The sequence below is a fragment of the Pyxicephalus adspersus genome, chromosome 4, assembly GCF_032062135.1.
Source record: "Pyxicephalus adspersus chromosome 4, UCB_Pads_2.0, whole genome shotgun sequence".
Taxonomy (NCBI): domain Eukaryota; kingdom Metazoa; phylum Chordata; class Amphibia; order Anura; family Pyxicephalidae; genus Pyxicephalus; species Pyxicephalus adspersus.
This window is the reverse complement of record NC_092861.1, coordinates 148,287,417-148,307,882: the sequence shown is the minus strand read 5'-3', so window position 1 is coordinate 148,307,882 and position 20,466 is coordinate 148,287,417. Positions and strand designations below refer to the sequence as shown.

Here is a 20,466-nt window from a genome sequence, read left to right as displayed (position 1 = left end):
AGGAGAGTTATAGAGGAAGGAGCAGAGTCCTCCAGCAGGGCAGAGTATTTCAGGAAAGGAGAGTTATAGAGGAAGGAGCAGAGTCCTCCAGCAGAGTATTTCAGGAAGGAGAGTTATAGAGGAAGGAGCAGAGTATTTCAGGAAGGAGAGTTATAGAGGAAGGAGCAGAGTCCTCCAGCAGAGCAGAGTATTTCAGGAATGGACGTTATAGAATAAGGAGCAGAGTTCTCCAGCAGTTTTTATGAGAAGCAGAATATTCTGGATTCCTTCTGTCTCAGCTGAGTCTTCCAGGTTTTTCCCTCCCTGAATTTTAATCACTTTCCTATTTTATATATTTGTTTCTGTTGCTCAGTGATTTTGCTGACTCATCTGTCACAAGGTGTCACAACCACAACGGATTCAGGATTTGATTTCCTTTGTTTTGCCTTCTTATCATTATCTACATTCAGCTCTCATACAAATTACATTGCTGGAGGTTTTTCCTGTTTTCTAAGAATAGCAGAAAATTCCGTTGCATATTCTTGTCTCAGCTAGTTTGGGATTTGATTCCATGGCATTTCTCCTAATTCGGCCAGTTTTGGAGTGACTCTATAAAAGGTCTCATCATTTCGCTGGAATCCATGGGTTTTCCATTAGATGAATCATCAGTGAGGGAAACATAAATGTACATCTGCAAGACCTGAATAATGTTTTCAGCATTTTTCGTGATATCACCAGAACAGACATAGGTGGGGATCCAGGTATAAATTTGAATTCTATCTAGGACTTGGTTGCAGGCTTTCTTTATTGCATGGGACCATGTGACTCTTCACCTGCCTTCCAAATTTCAATGCACTGTTGCTGATTGGCCATTTTCCAGAGCTAAGCTGCAGGGGCTGCAGAATAACTGGAGGGCTTGCTTGAGTCTTTCCAGGATAATAAAAGATAAATGTTGGACTAGGTCAGAAATTATAATCTACTTGCCCCCTTTTCCCCCACATTCAGGAGGTAAGTCCTTACCCCTAGGACAAGCTTTGGGGGTATAAGCATTTGCAGGTTTGTACTGAGCAGCAGTGAGAAACCATCCCATTTGAGTAAACCTAATAGGCCCAACAGAAATATTTGCACATTATTGGCCTGATTTATTAAAGCTCTCCAAGACTGGAGTAGATAAGACTATCATGGGTCAATCTGGGTGATCCAGTAAAACTGGAATAGATTGATAGTATTTTTCAAATAGCAAATTATTTTTACGAAATCCATTTTAAGTTTCCTGGGTCACCCAGGTTCTCCCGTCATAGTCTATCTTCTCTTCGCTATAATAAATCCGCTCCAGTATGTCTCAACATTTCACTGGCTCTGTGCTTTTTCAGACTGACTTCCATAATTTGTTTCTGACAGGTTCCCTTTATTGTGCAGCCATTATTATTATTCACACATTACATAACATACATTAGTGACAACCCTTTGTTAGATGCCTGTGTGAATCTTGCAGCGTTGCGTTACCTCATTTTCCCATTCTTGTGGGTTGAGTACAAATATTTACAGAAGTGCGACATTCTTCTGAGTCCTGGAAGCCGCTGCTTCCGCATTCCAGGCACCGGTCACCTGAAACTGGAAACTGAGATCAGACGATTAGCTGCAGATTCATTTCACCTTCTAAATGGAGAACTTTCACTTCTGAGCAATTGGATACATCAATAAAATGGGGCCTTAAAGAGACCCTGTCGGGTTACAAAAATACCTGGGGAAACCTGCACAAACTCACCTTATAGTCACCTCTCCAGGGTCTGGGTGTCCTACCTACCTACCTACCCTCTATGCCAGGGTGACGGTCCCTATTAGACTTTGCAATCCACTTTCAAGAAGCCTTAGGTTCCATCCTACAGTCCTTACAACCCTGCTAAGTCCTGGGGTTTGGAGGATAAAGCTGGGGCGTGCAGCATAGGGCACAGCAACCCCTACTCCTAAAATATCTATCAAATGCCAAAAGTAATTCCTAAGTATACATTTCACCTAATTTCTCAGTTTCCAAAGTCCTGCCTCCATTATATCATTTGTTCAAATAGAACCATGCTGGTCAGTAGGGGGCAGAATTCATCCCTGTGCATTCCATATTCTCCAAGACCCGAGTTATTTCTCGTCACCCACGCACACAGCCCTTCTTCCTCATCAATAAATGAAAATTATTGCTATTGGGGGTGTGGCCATTACTCAGCTATGCCAGCACAGGGCACTGGAGCAATTTTAACAGAATTCAAGGTATTTTCAGGTATTTCTAAGTGAAAATTGATCAGTCCATCGTTGATCAATCTGCCATTCTACAATAATGAATGACAATTGGGGACTTCTGTACATGTGTCGGATATTTGTGCATCATTCATGTTAGGTGAGAATCATCTGTTGTGTACATAGCTTAACGCTAATTTTTTGCAAAAGGGATTTTGCAAAAGCAAAAAATAAAGGTTAGGACTGGACAAAAACGGTCCAGGTTGTTGGACTCCTTTGTGAACAGTGACAGAAGGTGGCAGCACTACTTTGGGGTTATTCAGACACTCTGGCTATGTTCAGACTGGCGGTGAGGTTCCTCGGGGGTGGTGCTACATGTAGCTTCTACTCACTGCAGCCAAATAGAGAATGAATAGGGGCAGCAGTGAGTGGTTCAGTACTCCTTACTGCCACCTGCTGTTAAATTTTGTAATGCTGGTTCTTTTAAAAACCACTCTGCAGTATGAGCAGCTGGCAAAGTGCCACCCACCAGGAGCCACACATGTTTGCTTGCCCATGCAATCATGGCCAAGCAAACTCTCCTCTCCTGATCCTGCCCTATAAAAGAACAAATGCTCTTTTTTCTGTGCACCTGTATGATCTTAAAACAAAAAGTGCCCCACACAACACATGAGACTCATTGGTGGCCAAATTGCAGGTTTCCTAGAAGTCATCATACATACTCCAAGTCTTATTATTAGGAACCTCCATGCAGAGAATCGGCTTTGTGTGCTGTCAGTGCTCTTCCCGTGACTCTTCCCTTTGCCTTCCGTCATGCAGTCAGCTTTTTGGTTCATCATTCAGCCAGAAAAGCTTGTGAAGTAAAGATGAATGTCTCTGCTGGAAGCAGAAACCTCTCCGACGCTTGCAGGCTGCAATTGATTTAAAAGTTATAAATCTTTTACAGGAAATTTCTGTTTTTGCTTGGTAATTGTAATTCTCACGGCCAAAGGTGTTGGTGCTGCAGACAATCCGCGTGCTGCTAAATTAATGTACTGTTTTTGGGAATGGTTATGACCCCTGTCAGGGTTTTTGTTTTGCTGGTGGAGATATTTGTCTATCAGGAAGATAGTAAGAAGTTAGAGTGCACAGAGAAAGGGTGTTCTTTTTTGTTGTCACCAGAACAGGTGTCCCCTTTGGAAGATTCTCTCTCACTTCCTGTACCTGTGACAACTGAAGAATGTTGATTTCACCGTCATAATTTGTACCAGAACCGGTGATGGATAAATCTTCTTCTATACAGGCTACAGTAAAAGCAAAAAAAAAATGGTAATTCTTTCAATTTAGCTAATACACATACAAGGAAATCACAAGCCACAGAAGTTAAAGTGGAACCCCAACTCAACTTGCATTAGGATACATGCAACTCCAAATACAGAGGTTTCTTATTGCTCATGCACATTCTGCAGAATAAGCTCATCTATAATGGGACACATATGTGAAAGCACAAAAAGTGAAGCCAACCAAGGGCCCTAATCCCTAAACTTTGCAGGATGACGTTAGCGAAGGGCCACAGACCTGACAAAGGTTATAATCCCTCCAGATGGGATACAAAAATAAAATAAACTGTTGGCTTTACATACAACCTAATCAAACTGCAATTGTTCTATTTGCCCATTGCTAAACCTATCCCCCCTCCATGGATGCCACTATGGGCACCATATTTCTGCTTTTCACGTACATCCAGCACTGTCCTGGTGCAACTTCATATTACAGTCCTATAGACTTCTGTCCCAAGGCGAGTGGAGACCTTTGGGGCTATAATTCCCAGAAAGGTGCTGGATTTTACCAACGGAAACCCAGCCGATAAATCTCAGTAAGTTTGCACCTTTGGTCTGGTAAGGTAAGTAGTTTAGGTTGGGGGAAAACAGAAGAGCAGTTATCCTTTTAAGTCTTTTTTTACCTAATGCCCAATGTTGCCCCCATGGCCCTGTAATAGGGGGTGGGGGCCGGATAAGGACATGGTCTGTGTCTGTGACTATAACCCAGCATTCCACACCCAATTATTCTTCAGGTGTAGCTACCTGTTAATTCTAAATATTGTGGGAGCAACCTCTGGGGGGCGTGTTCCAGACCAGGCTGCATGGCTAAACTGCACTGTGGTCTGCAGGGTGGTCACAGGAAGTGTATGACCTCTCTTTGCTGCCTCTGGCAGGGGTGGAAGGACCAGAGATCTCACCTGTACAGTCCTACAGGTGACCCAGCGTTGAGTTATTTGAGTGTATAAGAGTAAATGGCATTCTGATTGCTTTGGCTGTATCCCTTAATAGGAAGCTTCTATAAGTTTTCATACTAGCTGCCTGTGGCTGTACTAGGATAGTGACTCTGGCATGGAATTAAAAGTCTGTAACTTTCCACTTGTGCCCAAATTCCACAAACAAAATCACTCGCTCCACTGTTGAGTGTCCTGGGTAGAAGTTAATGAATTATGGATAAGTGTCCCTCTAGGCTCAGCTGTGTTTACCCTCTCCAGCTGCAGAGGGACCGCTCGGCTCCTTGCTGTGGTGCCCTGCAGTGTATAAAGGACAGACTTTGCAGAGGTTATTCACCCTTTTCATTTTAAACATTCATTGTCAGCTGCAAAAATTGTTTAGGCTATTGAAACATTGGGCCTGGTTTATAAAAACTCTCTAAAGCTACGTACACACTTCCAATTATTATCGTTGGAAAACGAACGACGAACGTTCATGCACGATATCTATGAACGATGGTATAGCACCGATCCTGCACATAGAGATAACGACACGATCGTTCGTAGATATTGTACACACAATAGATACGATCGTTTGAGCGATAGAGGAACTATGTGCACGACAGGAAAGTGAACGGACGTTCGTTCATCACGCATGCTCTGAACATGGACGATCAACGAACGACCGTACACACGAACGATGTTCAACGATCGTCGTCCAATCCGATCCGCCGGTCCGGTCGTTCGTTTCCAGCGATTTTCCTCGTTCGTCGGCGTCGTTGGTTACTTTTTTACAAACGATTTTTTGCCCAATCGATCGTTCGTCGTTCGATTGGAACGATAAAAATTGGAAGTGTGTACGCACCTTAAGGCTGGAGCGCGTTCTCTTTCATCATTGAAGCTGGGTGATCCAGCAAGCCTGAAATGGATCTGGTCCAAGATTGAAAAAATTTGCCAACAAATAGAAAATTACTTTTAAGAAATCTATTCCAGATTTTCTGGATCACCCAGCTTCACTGATGCAAGTGTATTCTCTTCAGCCTTGGAGAGCTTTAATATTTCAGGCCCATTTTGTACTTTCATAAAGTTGTACCCAAAAAAGGGAAAATCCTATTTCAGGCTGTCACCTGCTCCTAGGTTGTGCTTAAGGACAAACCAATACCGACGTAGTCCCAATTATGTAATATTCAAACTGGATAAAATTACTGTAAGTACTCAAATCTGTCTTTATATTTGCCTCCTGTGACCCCCTGTGCATCAGCAATCATTCTGGGCCTATCAGTTGCCTATAAAGAATATGTTTGCTGGAGGGGTAATAATGGGGATCCTAACATTGGTGTGCTGCATCTCTTTCATCCTCGGGTCACTGTAGGGGTGAGTCCTGGACCAGGCCATATTGCTTTGCTGCAATGTAATCTGTGGCATGGTCCATCTTTTCTTTTCAGCATTTCAGATCCTAATAATGTAATAGATGTAATTAGTCATTTGCCTGGAGTTCAGCTGTACAATGAACCTTTAGGTACATTATAGATACATTTGCACTTTGTATATTTTACATCCATTTTAATCTATTTATTAAAAGAAAAACATTGTCCATTGTTAGGGGAATAGGTATAAATAGGGGTTCACTTGGTGCCAGGGGGATCTGCTCTGTGTCCCACAGCAAGTTAAGAGACTCATATTCTGTGGTTCCTGTTCTGTGCAAAATCTGAAGGTGGAGTGATCTCCTTCCCAACAGACTGCTTAGCCCTGGCAGAGAGGAGAAGAAAAGAAAGGTAACTCCAGTGTAGAGCACAGACTTCAGAGAAAGGTAAGTGGTTTCTACTGACCACGGGGGAGCAGTTACTGAGATCTGCACTGGAGGGGTTTATCAGCAAGATCCGCACTGGGGTGGTCGGTCACTGTGGTCTGCACTGGAGGGTACTATCACCTAGATCTGCACTGGGGTGGTCATTTACTGTGGTTTGCACAGGAGGGGTCGGTTAGTGAGCTCTGGAATGGGCGGGTCAGTCACTGTGGTCTGTACTGGGGGTGTCTATCACTAGGAGGGGTTGGCCAACAGTGGTCTGTACTGGGGGGGGTGATTGGTCGCTGAAGTGTGCACTGGGTGGGTCAGTCACCATGATATGCACTGGAGGGAAGGGTTGTTAGGTCCCTGAGGTCTGCACCGGGGTGGTTGGTCTCTAAGGTCTGGTTCTCATTGGGGTTTGTTTGTTCTACACTGGAGGGGTCAACCACCAAGATCTGCATTGGAGAGATGGGGTCAGTAAGTCGTGTACTGGGCTGGTTGGTCACCGAGGTCTGTATTAGGCTGGGTCATCACTTTGGCCTGAAATGGAGAAGGGGGTCAGTCACCAAAGTCTACACTACTAGGGGGGCGTCACTGAGATCTGCACAGTTGGAGTTCGAACATAAAAATGTGGGCAAGAACACTGTAGCTCCGGGTGGACAAGAACATAATCAGAAATGATTGCAGAAATATCTCTCTTTTAGAGTGTCAAAGATATTAAATATGCCAGAAGATGACTCAGAACAATGTTTCATAACTAATATATCACTTTTGGATGGGCCAACCTCCTAATTAGGGGACATTAAAGGATCCCTTTCAATATGTGCCCCCTTCACTAAACCAACAAATTTGTTGATTCTGTAAACCTGCATGAAGTTTAGGAAAAGTATTTTATCAGTATGATTTGACAGTCAGACATTAATACTCTTTAAATCCATCCCTGAATTTTGGAACTTAACATTGACCGATTTCCTTTTCAGTATCTTGTACAGCTGCTGAGAGGCGACCTAACGCTGCCCAGGAAATGGAGAACCCTATAACAATATTCCTTATCTCCTTAGCAGCCTTGATACGGAATAGAACGCGTGTATTTGGCTGACATTTCTTGCATGCTTCATGTATTTCTCGTTGTTTTTTTTATTTTCCTATTCAGCACGAGAGGAGAATGGATTTAGTGGTCTACGCCGATGCCTTTACGGAGGTATTGAAAAAGAAAAGCGCAAGAGCTTTTTGCAACTTTCTTTAAGGCTTTGACTTGCATGGATTTCTGTTTTGTTAACAGCGCTGACAATGTAACCGCAACACAGTAACCGCTAACGAGCACCCGCTGCAATGCAAAACTTCCATTTTGCATTGATTCAGTTACTTACAACTTTAGTTTTCTTTTGACTAGTATTATTATAACTGCTATTGTATATTTTATTGATATTAGCAAGTCTTCTGCTAGTGTAAAATCTGCTGATAGGGTACCGGAGACAACTGGGTTACACAGAAATGAGGCTTCTCCAGACCACAGACTCAGATTTGATGCAGGCTTAGGGCAGAGACCAACAGAGCTTAAATATTTCCAGATTGAATAGACTACCTTGACTTTTTGCATCACACTTTGCCTAGGACAATTTTTTTGAGGGACCATATACAAGAAGATCTTGGTGACTTCCTGTAAGGTTCCAAATTTTGGTCAGATCTAGGCTTGAACAAACTGCTCCTGGAACTACCCAAATTTTGAATTTGGACAGTCCACATAGATCCAACCATGAGACCAGTAAGATGGATCTTCACTTGGTTTAGATGTAGATTTTGGAGAAGAAACATAAGTATCAATAGGAGGATTGGCCGGATTGCAGTGTTCTCCCCAGCCCCTTTTAGCCAGGGGCACCACTTGGCACCTGTAAGTAACAACTGGCTGTCTTTGGGTGGTTACTGGAATATTGGGTAACAATACAGGGGCCACTACCCAATTACAGCTTCCTCCCACCCAGCTTTAAAACATTCTGGGGAGAATACTGGGATTGAAAAGTCGGTACCTACTTTTTTTGCGGGTAGTAGAAGATCACCGGAATGAATACGTTTTTTTGCCATGAATACGTGCTAAGTCTTGTGCCGTACCTTATGTTAAACCTCAGATGTGGCAAAACAAACTAGAGCCTTATAGAATTACAATAAACTTAAAGCCAACTGTATTTTAGCTATACAGGACATTGCTAAAGATTCACTCTTATATTGGCCCCACCGCCAGCTAATACAAACTTTATTTTGGCCCCCTTGCTGTTCCATATGGGCTGAGAGGAGCAAAGTGAAGAAGTTCTGCTCAAAGTCATGAATTGGAACTTAGAACCCTGGGCTAGGGATTCTTTTTTGCCACCATTGTACAGTGGTGCCAAATTTCCCAGGTATCCCAGATTTCCAAGATCTTCTCTCCTAGCTAATAAACTAATAGGTGAGCACCTGGATAAAAAGGATGCTTCTGTTGGGGCCAACATGAACCTATGGCTTTGCCCTGCATGGGCTTCAAGCTTGTTCAATCCCTCTCTGTTAGATGACCCAGCAGACTTTTGGGTTGACTGATCACAAAGTGTCCAGAGACATTATAAAAAATATGGTGTACTTGCATATATGTGTATAATGCACACTTCCCCTCCCTCCTTCTTAATCATCATAAATTCCCTTATTATGTCCCACCTGATCGTTTTTTGTAGCAATACCCAAAAGCTCTAATACTATGAACACTAGGCAGTGTCATTTGGCTTTCCCGCAGCTCATTGTTAGAATCCAATTGGTTTTCAGATGCACTTTGGACTTCCCCTGGAACTTGGAAAAAGCAAAGTCTTCCAATGCAGCACCGGTAAAACTGCTTGTCAGGGTTCAGAATAGGCCATGCTACAGACCGGATGAGGAAGCTGTAGAAGTTTACTACTTTCTCTATGAATCAACTCCATTGTTATGCTCCAGATCTGCACCACCATTAACCTTCAGTCCCCAGAGGCTGCTGTCTTTACAGCCAGACATTAGCTTTGCTGAAGCACTTAGTCATTTTCATATCAAAAGCTGTCTTTGAAATAAAGAAGCCTCCACCACTACCAACACCTCTAAAGATGAAAGGACGTAGTTCCCCGTATTAGCGGAAATACCCATCACATGCTGGGAGTCTTGCAGGAAAGGGATGCCAACTCATCTGAATGACTCAATTGTTTTATGAAAATGAAATGCCCCAGTGGTTTAGCGTTGTCCTCTCTGACCCTCCAGTGTCCTTGTGTAACCTTCACAACATAACATGGCTGTCATAGGACACAAAACAACTCAATTGAAAGTTTATATCATGGAGAAGGAAAGAGGATACATCTGTAAAGCACGGGATAAATTTAACGTTTATGGGCTCTTGTGGAAAGAGTTCCAGGGGGTTAATATAAAAATGTCTTGGCAGTTGTTGTTCTAAGTTGCACACAAAAATATTCAGCTGCATTCATAAACTTCCTGTAATTTCCTGAAATTTCTAAATGAGTTACAGTGCAAGAATAGCAGATTGGGTCCCCATGTTGTCTTTTTACCCTGGGATCCCAGTTCTAGGTGTGTCATTGTATGTTGTTCTGGGTCTCCATATGTCAGTGTGTAGTTTGTGGACCAAAAGTGTCAGGTGCCATTGTTCTGGGCCCCAAAATTTTAGTGTGTCACTGGTCTGATAACCCAAATATCTGTGTGTAATTGGCCTGACCCCGAGTGTCAGGATTTTACTTTTCTGGAATCCCAAGGATGAGTGTGTCATTGTTCTAGTGGTGTTCTCAGACCCCACGTGTCCATGTGTCATTGTTCTGGATTCTAAGGAATCCGTGTCCTTTGTTTGGAGCCCCCAAGTGTCAGTGTGTCATTGTTCTGGAACCCCCAGGAGCCCAAGTGGTGTTCTGTGACGCCAGATGTAAGTGTGTCATGGTTTTAGGGTCCCTAATGGGTCGGAGTGGTGTTCTTTGACCCAATTTTCCATATGTCATTGTTCTGGGTACTTTAAGATAGTCACATTATTCTGGCACCCCATGGTGTTAGTGAGATTGTTCGGGGATCCCAAGAGTCTAAGCAGTGTCCTTTTGGGTTTCATTTTGCTGGTGCCCTCAGGTGTCAGTGTATAGGGGAGATTGTTACAACAGTCTCTTTACACTGGGGCCCTATGTATCTATGTGAGACCCCGAGGATGAGTATTTCATTATTGTAGGACCGCCACGTGTCAAGTGTGTCATTTTTCTAGGAACTGCAAGGGTCTGAGTCATGTTCCCTGTCCCCAAGTGTCAGTATGTCATTGTTCTGGGTCCTCTAGGATCAGTGTCATTACTCTGGAGCCCCTATGTCTCAGTTTGTCGTTGTTCTAGAACCCTTAGGAGCCTAAGTGGGGTTATCTGACTCCAAATGTTAATGTGTCATTGTTCTAGGACCCCCAAGAGCTTAAGTGGAGTTCTATGATCCCAAGTGTTATTGTTCTGGGACCCTCAAAAGGTAAAATGGAGTTCTCTGACCCCAACTGTCATCAGTGTCCTCAAGGATCAGTGGTATTATTCTGAGACCCCTATGTGTCAGTGTATCATTGTCCAAGGACCCCCAAAGGGACTGAGTGGTGTTCTTGTACCTCATGGGTCCATGTGTCATTGTCCTGGGTCCTTTAAGATCAATGTCATTATTCTGGTACCCCTAGGTGTCTGTGTTGTTTTGTTCAATGACCCCCAAGAGCCTAAGTGGTGTTTTCTGACCCCACATGTTGATCTGTCTTTCTTCTGGGAACCTTCAAAAGTCTAAGAAATTTATTTTGACTCCAAGTGTCAGTGTGGCACATCGTGCCCCATGTATCATTGTGTTTTCACTAAGAATCACTACTGACAATAATATTTTTTCACAGCCACCAATCAGATTTACATTATAAAAGCAGCCACTTATGCTGATTGGTAGTGAAGAAGTATTTTGGAGAAGTTAGTTGGAACACATAAATACAGAAATGTTTTAGGAGGCTGAATAAGGAAGGATTGGATAAATGAAATGATTGCATCCACCTTAGTGTTTGGAAATATATAAAATTTAAATCTGTCAAAAGGAATTTCCCTAGGACTCCTCAGTTCCTCCTTGGACTTCCTTTCAAGTGTTTCTTTGTACTTTGCTTATGACTTGCAGCTTGCTGTGTCAATTCTCTTGCAGTAAACCGATAACCTGCTTGCTTTGTGTGCCCAGCAGGTTCTTTTTAGAAAACATTTGGTGCATAGTTGTGATAAATTTCTGTGTTTAGTCATTTAAGTGTCCGCATCCACTTTGCTGTGGTGAGTGTGATACTTGCATGTCAGTGGAAAGTTAATTTTTACAGCTGGGTGTCCCCACTTGGGAGATTTGCTCTCCGTGTTTATCTGGGTCAACAGTTGCCAGGATATAAAATGATGGAAAATGTAAAATTGTACAGCTGCCAACAGAACAATAGGAAATATTCCATCTTGGACACCTGTGCTGATGACAATTTACTTTGGAGAGATTCATTGTGTTTTCAGGACATGGCATGAGGGGAAATCTCCCCCTTGGAAAAACAAAGGTAGCCCATGTAAAAATGCATAAGGGACCCCAACTTTTCATCATACTATGGAAAATTAAACAAAATTTTGCCTATAGATCTATTTTAACCTTTTCTTGACAATGGGCACAGGTGCTGTCTTAAAGCTAAATCACCCTTACCTGTGATGATATCTGCAAGCATTGAGGAACATGGATTCCTTGGAAGAAGCGGGGTCCTGAGTGAGTTTCTTGCAGCACTTGTAGGACCCAACCTGGTCACCTTGCAGGCCCATAGTAGCCTATAGATACACTTCTAACACCATATCCAACACCTCTATAAAGTGGAACCCAGTACACTAACAATATCAATAAATTACCAATTCTTTCTGATTAAGAATCTGTTGATTGTGTTTTGCAGGAAGTGCGATAATGGAGATTAGTGCTAGGCTGGTCCTCTTGGGTCCCAGGGTTTTGGTCCCAATGGTTGTCCTTAACTATGCTGGGCCACAGCCTTGTCATCAGGATGGTACCTGAGTTGATGGCCCCACATTGTACATGATGGCATTGGCAAGATGGCGGGGGGGGACGAAAGTGGTCAGAGACCCATCAGAAGTGTGGCTTTGGGGGCAACTGGTTGTCATAGGATCAACTGGCAAAAAGTAAGACTGCCGTAGACATTTAAGGTGAGTAATATTCTATGTGTTCTTTTGTGGTCTAAGGAACGAAGAGAACTGGCATATTTGTTTTAATACAGCCTAGCGTTTTAGTAAAAGGAACTAATTATAGTCACTGGCAGCGATTGTTAGGGTACAGACAACTCTGTTCTGTTCTATGGAAAGGGGAGGATAAGTAAGAGGAGCCCTGCTGCGTCGTCCCCTAGAGTAAAGCAAATCAGTTGGTTATGTAGCATTCAATATGGTGGATCATTAATTGACATTGGGGTACAGCTGTGCCAATGCAAGATTTTCACCTGAGATATTTCAGATTGAACATGTCAAGCAACGAACATCCAATATCTTACAAGGCTTACAACGACATTGGAAGGCAGGCAGATTCCTTAGTGCAGAATAGACTGATAAATTACCTTTTGCAATAATAAAAAGAAAAACTTAACTGCCTGATTGCATTTCTTTAAATAAAATTGCTCCATATTGGGTGCCAATATTTTCACCCAATCCCCTTCCAGTTTGGAATCTTTGCCCAGGCAAGAATAGCGTAATTCCTGAGTAAGCACATTGGAGTTCTTTTAGTCTTGGCAGCCAGCGATGCTGGAATCATTCACTGTGCATGCTTCTCTTATCTGCTAACCAGATTTCATCTTTCATTTTCCACCTTTGGTCCAGTTATTATAAATGTTTCATCATTATGAAACCTTCCTACATGTCCAAGTATATCTGCTGGGGCTTACAGTGGCTCAGTGGTTAGCACTCTGTCCTTTGCAGCGCTAGGTCCCAGGTTTGATCTCCAACCAGGACACTATCTGCATGGAGTTTGCAGGTTCTCCCTGTGTCTGTGTGGCTTTCCTCCGGCTACTCCAGTTTCCTTTCACATTCCAAAAACATGCAGTGAGGTTAATTGGCTTCCCCCTTAAATTGACCTTTGACTGTATTAAAGACATAGGACTATGGTAGGGACATTAAATTGTGAGCTGCTTTTAGGGACAGCTAATCACATGACTATGGACTTTGTACAGCACTGCGTAATATGTCGGTGCTATATAAATACTGTGTATTAATAATAGTTGATCTGGACAATACAAACCATTTTTATGTCACGGTGTCATCCAGTTTGATCTGATTATGTCTTTGGTTCCTGTGACTGTTGTCACGTTAGGTTTGATTTGTGTATCCTTCCTCGTGATGAGGTTAATTGGATTAGACAACGGCATGCTAGGCCTTGCGCTCACCCTCCTCAGGGCGATGGGGGAGGAAACACCGTTTCAGTGACACCGCACATTGCATGTAAGCTGCTGGTTAGTGCTGCGTAAACAGTTTAAGCTCAGGATGTGTAAAGGATGATAATCCCACTGTGCAAATCCGGTAAATCCAGGGACTGCGCGCATCTCTTTGTTTTACTAACAGCGGGATTCTGTTACCTCTGACCTGGTTTAAAAAAGATCAAAAATTGTTGGTTTATGTAGCTTTGTTCTTGGCAACGTTGGTGCAATTTTGTTATGATAGGGGACCCTGAGCCCTGGAATAATGGCCCTTCCCTTACAAGGAAACCATATTTTTTAATGAATATACACATTGTGCATTGTTTTATAGGGCTGATAGACCTAAACTGAAATTAACAACGGGGTATATCACTACTGTGCTGCATTACTAAGGAGGAAGCGGAGCCTACATAATGAACAAATGTATACAGAAACAGGGTTTTTTAAACTTTTACAAATGTAATATTTTCTGCTGGACCTTCATATATATCAGATGCTATTCATGGCTGGGGTTTACATATAATAGTTGTGTTGGGGAAGGCAAGATCCAGGGTTCACCCCAGGCCCTTTTAGCTGGGTGCACCACCCGGCACTTTTTAGGAACCCACCCGGCTGTTTTTGGGTAGTTACTAAAGAGTTTGGTCACAATACAGGGGCTGCCACCCACCTACAATTTCTTCCCACCCAGCTTAAAAAAATTTCTGGGTTGAGCACTGAAGATCTTCAATATATTGCCAATGAATTGCGTTCAGGTGTTAATGCCATAACATAAAAAGACATTTTTTAGACTATTGTACTCTCCCAAGTTGGTGGTGGCAATTTGCCAAAGTTCTTTTTTAAGTGCCAGCATGGCCATGCATAGTGTACAGTATACGAGGTCTGTCTATGAAATAAGGAGATTGTGTTCCTGTCCCTATTACAAAGCAGTGAGATGATTCTGATCTTTTGCCATGAATGTGTAAACTTCTCCAAACATGCCGGCACTCTCTATGTTTAGTTTATTGTTAGTCACGGTTTAATGCACAACGTGTTTCCCCTCAATTGCTGAAATCATGAGAGGTATAAAAGTTTTCAATTTGACATTTTTAGTAAAATTTCACACCAGAGCAAAAAGAGAGCTGCAAGGAAATTTGCTCTGACATTCTGCAACAACTTGAGCTGGAGCCGAACCTTTTCCATGAAGTCATCACTTGGTGCCGAAACCCGGATCTTCCAGTATGATCCTGAAACCAAACCACAGTCACTGGAAACACCTTCATCACCAAGAATCAAAAAAGTCCAAATTCACAGCCATGTCATCGTGTTTTGTGACATGAAGGCGCCATTTTGGCAGAATGGGTTCCAGAAGACACAACAGTGACCCAACATTATTATAAGGAAGACAAAGCTGAGAGAAAGAGTCAGGAAAAGACGGCAGAAATGTGGGAAATGGTTTCATTCTTCATCAGGACAATGCTCCTTCTCACACAGCACTTTCTGTGACTGACAAACACATTACTACGCTGGAACATCCTCCATATTCACCGGATTTGGCACCTTGGCACTATATATCTTTTTCCTAAATTTAAATATGTGATTAAAGGCACACGCTTTGTGTCAATGGATGCAGGAAAGAAAAAAACATCAGAAACTGATCTGCTCCGCACCTTCCAACAAGACTGCATCGATGCTTCATTGAGAGAGAATATTGAAGGGGACAAATATTAGAATTGTCATATAAATAGATAAGTTATTATATCAGTCTCTATTTCAAAGGCAGACCTCATATAAAGAATTGACACATTCTATAAATCTTTGGTTTTCTTTTTACTCACCATGATGGTGAATGGTGAGTAAACAAACATTTAAATTCCCATATTCCTGAAATTGTATGTAAACAAGAAACCTAATGATTCATGTCACTTATATACAAAACACTGAACCCAATTTATTCCAATCGGTGAGCTAGATTGGGCAAGGAAAGTGGAGAATATGAGGTGTCAATGGGTTTTACTGGATGTGTCAACACACGGTGATAGTATCTTGCTCTGGGAGTCCCTGACCAGTAATTACACACACCAAAGCGATAATAACAGACACAAATAAACCTTGGGAGAACAATACAGTTTCCTGTATCAGCACCTTGATGGGAAAATAGACTAAAAATTACTTTTCATGCAGAAATATCTGAACATTGCTGCCTGACGCTGCTGATGAGGTCGTCAGTCACCGGCAAGACGCTACATTCCTGATGATGATGATGACGACGACGATGATGAATCTTCTTCTATACCTTGGGAATAAGCAGATCACTTCCAGTCTGGCCGAGATCCGGCACTTGCACAGCCAGTGTCATATAAACAGAAACATAAATGAAATTTCAGTAATGCCATATTATAAATATATATTATGACATTTTTCTGAAATTTAGTTAACGTTCAACATATTTTATTTGCTTGCTTTTTATTATATAAAATAATATATTTCATAAAAAACTGATGTTCCTTTCAATGATCAACTGGAAAGTTAATATTTTGCACACAATCTTAAAGTGTATTCAAACCCAAAAACAAAACTGTAATGTATAGCAGCATACCAGTCCATATAATCTGGTGGCTGCATTAGTTTTAGGATTTTCTTTCTTTCTATTTTTACCTGGTATCAGTATTCTTCCCAGAAAGTTTGTTAAGCTGGGTGGGTGTCACGCTTGGGGAGACAGGGCCACTAGGGGGCGCTACAGATTGCGTAGGAGTGGTGTGAATCCTAAGAAGGGCTAAGGCGCAGCAGTAACCAGGTCTTCTCCGGAGCCTCTAGTGGTGAGGATGTTGCGCTGCTGGTTACTGCCAGGTTGTGGTCCTTGTGCACAACAGGGTGGCCAGGAAGATACATGGTACCAAATCACAAGGCAGAAGAATTGTCAAGGAAGTCCAGGGACGAAGCAGGCAGCAAGCAAGAGAGGTCAGGTCACAAGCCAGGGGTCAAATACCAGAGATCCAGGAAACAGACACTGGTGACACAGGGGCCACTTCAGACACAGGGAACACAGGGGAAACTGGGACACAGGGAACTGCCTGGCAAAACAAAGACTGGGCAACAAAGGGTTACACAGGAGCTGGACAGGGGGAAACACTGAATTAGCCAACAGGTGTAGAGAAAATGCTCAGCAGAGCTAGGGGCTCGGCACTAGTGGAGACACGTTGCATGAGTGCTGTGTCTGAGCTAGCTAAATAGCCAGGGATGAAGAAAAGGCTAATTGGCCATTGGGATGGGAGAGAAACTGATAAAACTTGGAAGAGCAGGCACATCCAGGGTCAGGACTGCCCGCATGCACAGGAAAATGCACAGGCATGCACCTGCGCTTTAGCAAGGTAAGTGTGACAGTGGGAAGAAGCTGTAGGCAGTTGACCAACCGCGTATTTTGACCCAACTTTTCAGTAAACACTCGAAAACAGCCAGGTGGTCACTGAATAGTTACGAATGGTGCGCCCTGCTTTAAGGGGCTGGGGAGAACACTGGTGTTGGATAGTTGGAGGTCCCAGAAGGTCCAATTCAGCCAAAACTCAAAAGAATGGGGTAAAGGGTGGAACTTTCTTGTTGCCATTGGTGGGGAAATGTCCAGGGTTCTCCCCAGGCCCTTTTAGCTGGGCATACCACCTGGCACTTTTCAGCACCCACCCGGCTGTTTTTGGGTGGTTACTAACGAGTTTGGTCACAATACAGGGGCTGCCACCCACCTACAATTTTACTAAGTTGGGTTTTCATTGGATTTTTATCATTTATAAAAAGTCAAAATATGGAGAAAAATGCATGTATTACAAGTCACATATATAGGGAAGAGCAGTGTAGCAGTCAGCACAACTGAGCATCCCCATGTACATATATACTCCATTCCAAAATTATGGCCATTGATATGGAGTTGGAACCGTTACTCCTTTAGACAGGCTTTCTACAAGAATTCACCGCGGGTCTATGTGAATTTGTGCCCATTCCCAAGGTTAGGTGGCATCAGAAGACCTGGCTTTTCAATTCATATTATTGGTGTTCAGTAGGGTTGAGGTCACGGCTCTGTGTTGACCACTTGAGTTCCTTTACACCAAACTCATCAAACCATGTCTTTATGGAGCTGTTTTTTTACACATGGGACTTTACATGGCTCTCCAAGACTGTAGAAGATAGACTATCATGGGAGAACCTGGGGGATTCAGCAAACCTGAAATAGATCTTGTACAGGATTGAAAATAATTACCAACTAATAGCATATGATTTTTAGGAAATACATTCCAGGTTTGATGAACTCCCCTGGTTCTCCCATGATAGTCTATCTCCTCCAGGATTGGAGAACTTTAATAAATCAGTCTCAATGTGTTTCCCTTCACAGGAGACACCTCAACGCCATCATTAGGAGGTCCGCAGAATTTTGGCCTTGCAGTAGGTATGATGCATAGATGTCCGCAAACATTAGAAGTGGATCTCCCAACCCCCAGCACAACTCCTACATAGAAACACTAAATTGCAAATATCTGGAGGAAGTCCAAATTACTAAAAGGCATTACAGTAGAGTTGGGATCGATCTTTGTAGTTATCAGGACAATAGCCAAGTGTAATTTTGACAACCTTGATGCGTACTGTATCTGCTTAAAGGGTATAGCTTTCCTTTAAAAGGAATGTTTGGTGATTTTGCACATTTTTATTATTTATTACGTGTGGATACCTCCAAATTTTTTTAACTTCTGTAAATGTGAAATGTTTCAAATGAATTGTAAGAAACCTAGAAAACCTGCTTTATTGTAACCTCCAGCCAGCAGGAGGAGCTGTAGTTTATTTTTATATGTTTATCCACCTTTTCTTAGTTGCTTTGTCGAAATAAATATTTTGTGGCTTGCAAACCTCAATAACTTTTTAAACTTTTGGTGTACTTATACTACCTCGAAAGAAAAATAAAAAGTAAAAATTAAAAAACAAAGATGGAACATACCGTATCTGACTATAGCTTTCTAATAGCATTTAAAATCTTCAGCCTTTTTAATATCACAAGATTAACTTCACTTTTATTCATTTACTTTTTTTTTTCTAATATTGTAAAATTTAGGATTTTCTTCCTAGCTGACCCTTCATGGTGCAGATCCATGTTATTTTTAACCTACCGACCTGTATTGACCAGTTAATATTTTGTGTGATTGCAGGCTATGACTTTGCAGCTGTGTTGGAGTGGTTCGCCGAGCGGGTGGACCGTATCATTCTGTTGTTCGATGCCCACAAGCTGGACATTTCTGACGAGTTTTCAGAAGTCATCAAAGCTCTGAAGAACCACGAAGACAAAATGCGCGTTGTGCTCAACAAGGCCGACCAGATAGAGACCCAGCAGCTGATGAGGGTTTACGGTGCCCTCATGTGGTCCCTGGGAAAAATCGTCAACACCCCAGATGTGATGAGAGTCTACATTGGTTCGTTTTGGTCTCACCCGCTTCTCATCCCTGACAACCGCAAACTGTTTGAAGCCGAGGAACAAGATCTCTTCAGAGATATTCAGAGCCTTCCACGCAATGCAGCCCTGAGAAAACTCAACGACTTGATCAAAAGGGCCCGGCTGGCAAAAGTGAGTCACAATGCTGTAACCCGTTAATGATGCCTTAACTCCTAGATTCCCACAATCTAAAGTTTAATGGCATGATTCTGTGTCCTAAAAAATCTACTACTTATTTTGGAACTAGTGGAGCATGGCAGTGCAAGGTGCTAATTTTTTTACAGACAGCTGCTGGTCAGTGCTTATTATCAAGGAAATCACATGATGATAAACCCATTGGCTTTAGCTGTCACTGTGCCAACACAGAGAGACGCATTGACAGCTGATGCCAACATACACCTAAATCTACCACACAGGCCCTTTGCTGATTCCACATCCAGAAGCGAGGCGTGGATAATCCAGCTCCGCAAATGCACCCTACTGTTCTACAGGATCCTATTCCTGATCCCTTAAAGCAGTGGTCCCCAACCTTTTGGAGCTTGCGGACCACTAAATCCATGCACTCCAGGACCGAGCATGCGCGGGGAGCCACGTATCACTCAAAGGGGAAGGAACTTTCCCCAGAGTGATTGACATCATGATGCCAGAACCCCCCCATGATGCCAGAACTCTCCTAGCGCGGACCTCCACTGGTCTCTGTTCTCTCGTGGCCCAGATGTCAGACCAGCGGTGGTTAGCCCTGCCTTAAAGGACCCTACCACTGGGCAGTCAATAGTTTCAACATCACATTCTCATTGGCTGATAATCACAAAGAACCTACCAATGAGAAAGCTCGCTCTATATTTTAGGAGGCTTACAGGTTTACAGTGTATGGGGGTTAGAGCCGGCGATGAGTGTTCTCATTGGCTAGTGGTATCAGGGGTGGTACACCAGGCTATTGCCTATTTTCTGACAACAAACCTACAGCCTGATGTTTACAGTCTGGAGGCTGTGGCTTTTGGCTTTGTCCAATTGCTATTTACCTTGCCATGCAGATTGACCAGATTGTTGGTCAAATATCCCAGGAAACAAACAGAGCAACACTGCTAGCGATCAGTTGGATGGAGGGAGTGGTAGGGGGTTGATATTTGCCCAGGGATCTAGCTTTAAGGACTCGGGCCCCATGCATTGTATATGAGAGCTGCACATCCTGGTGCCCTTGTAAAAATGTTACTAGTTAAAAAAACGTTAATATTATTTTCCTTCCAGGATGAGAAATTAAATAATAAAGGACTTAATCACCTCTCCTGTTTGGAGGGAAAACAGGATAAAGTTCCGATTCTCAGCCCATTGTTTTATCCGGTGCA

At 42.8% G+C, this 20,466-nt stretch overlaps 1 protein-coding gene across 1 annotated transcript in view; it reads left to right on the top strand.

The window, feature by feature from the left end:
• EHD3 (EH domain containing 3) overlaps positions 1 to 20,466 on the top strand; it is a 36,468-nt gene that overhangs the window by 5,975 nt on the left and 10,027 nt on the right. Inside the window, exon 3 of the mRNA XM_072409960.1 lies at positions 18,840 to 19,252. Coding sequence (XP_072266061.1) covers positions 18,840 to 19,252 — 413 coding nt within the window. The remainder of the gene's footprint in view (positions 1 to 18,839; positions 19,253 to 20,466) is intronic.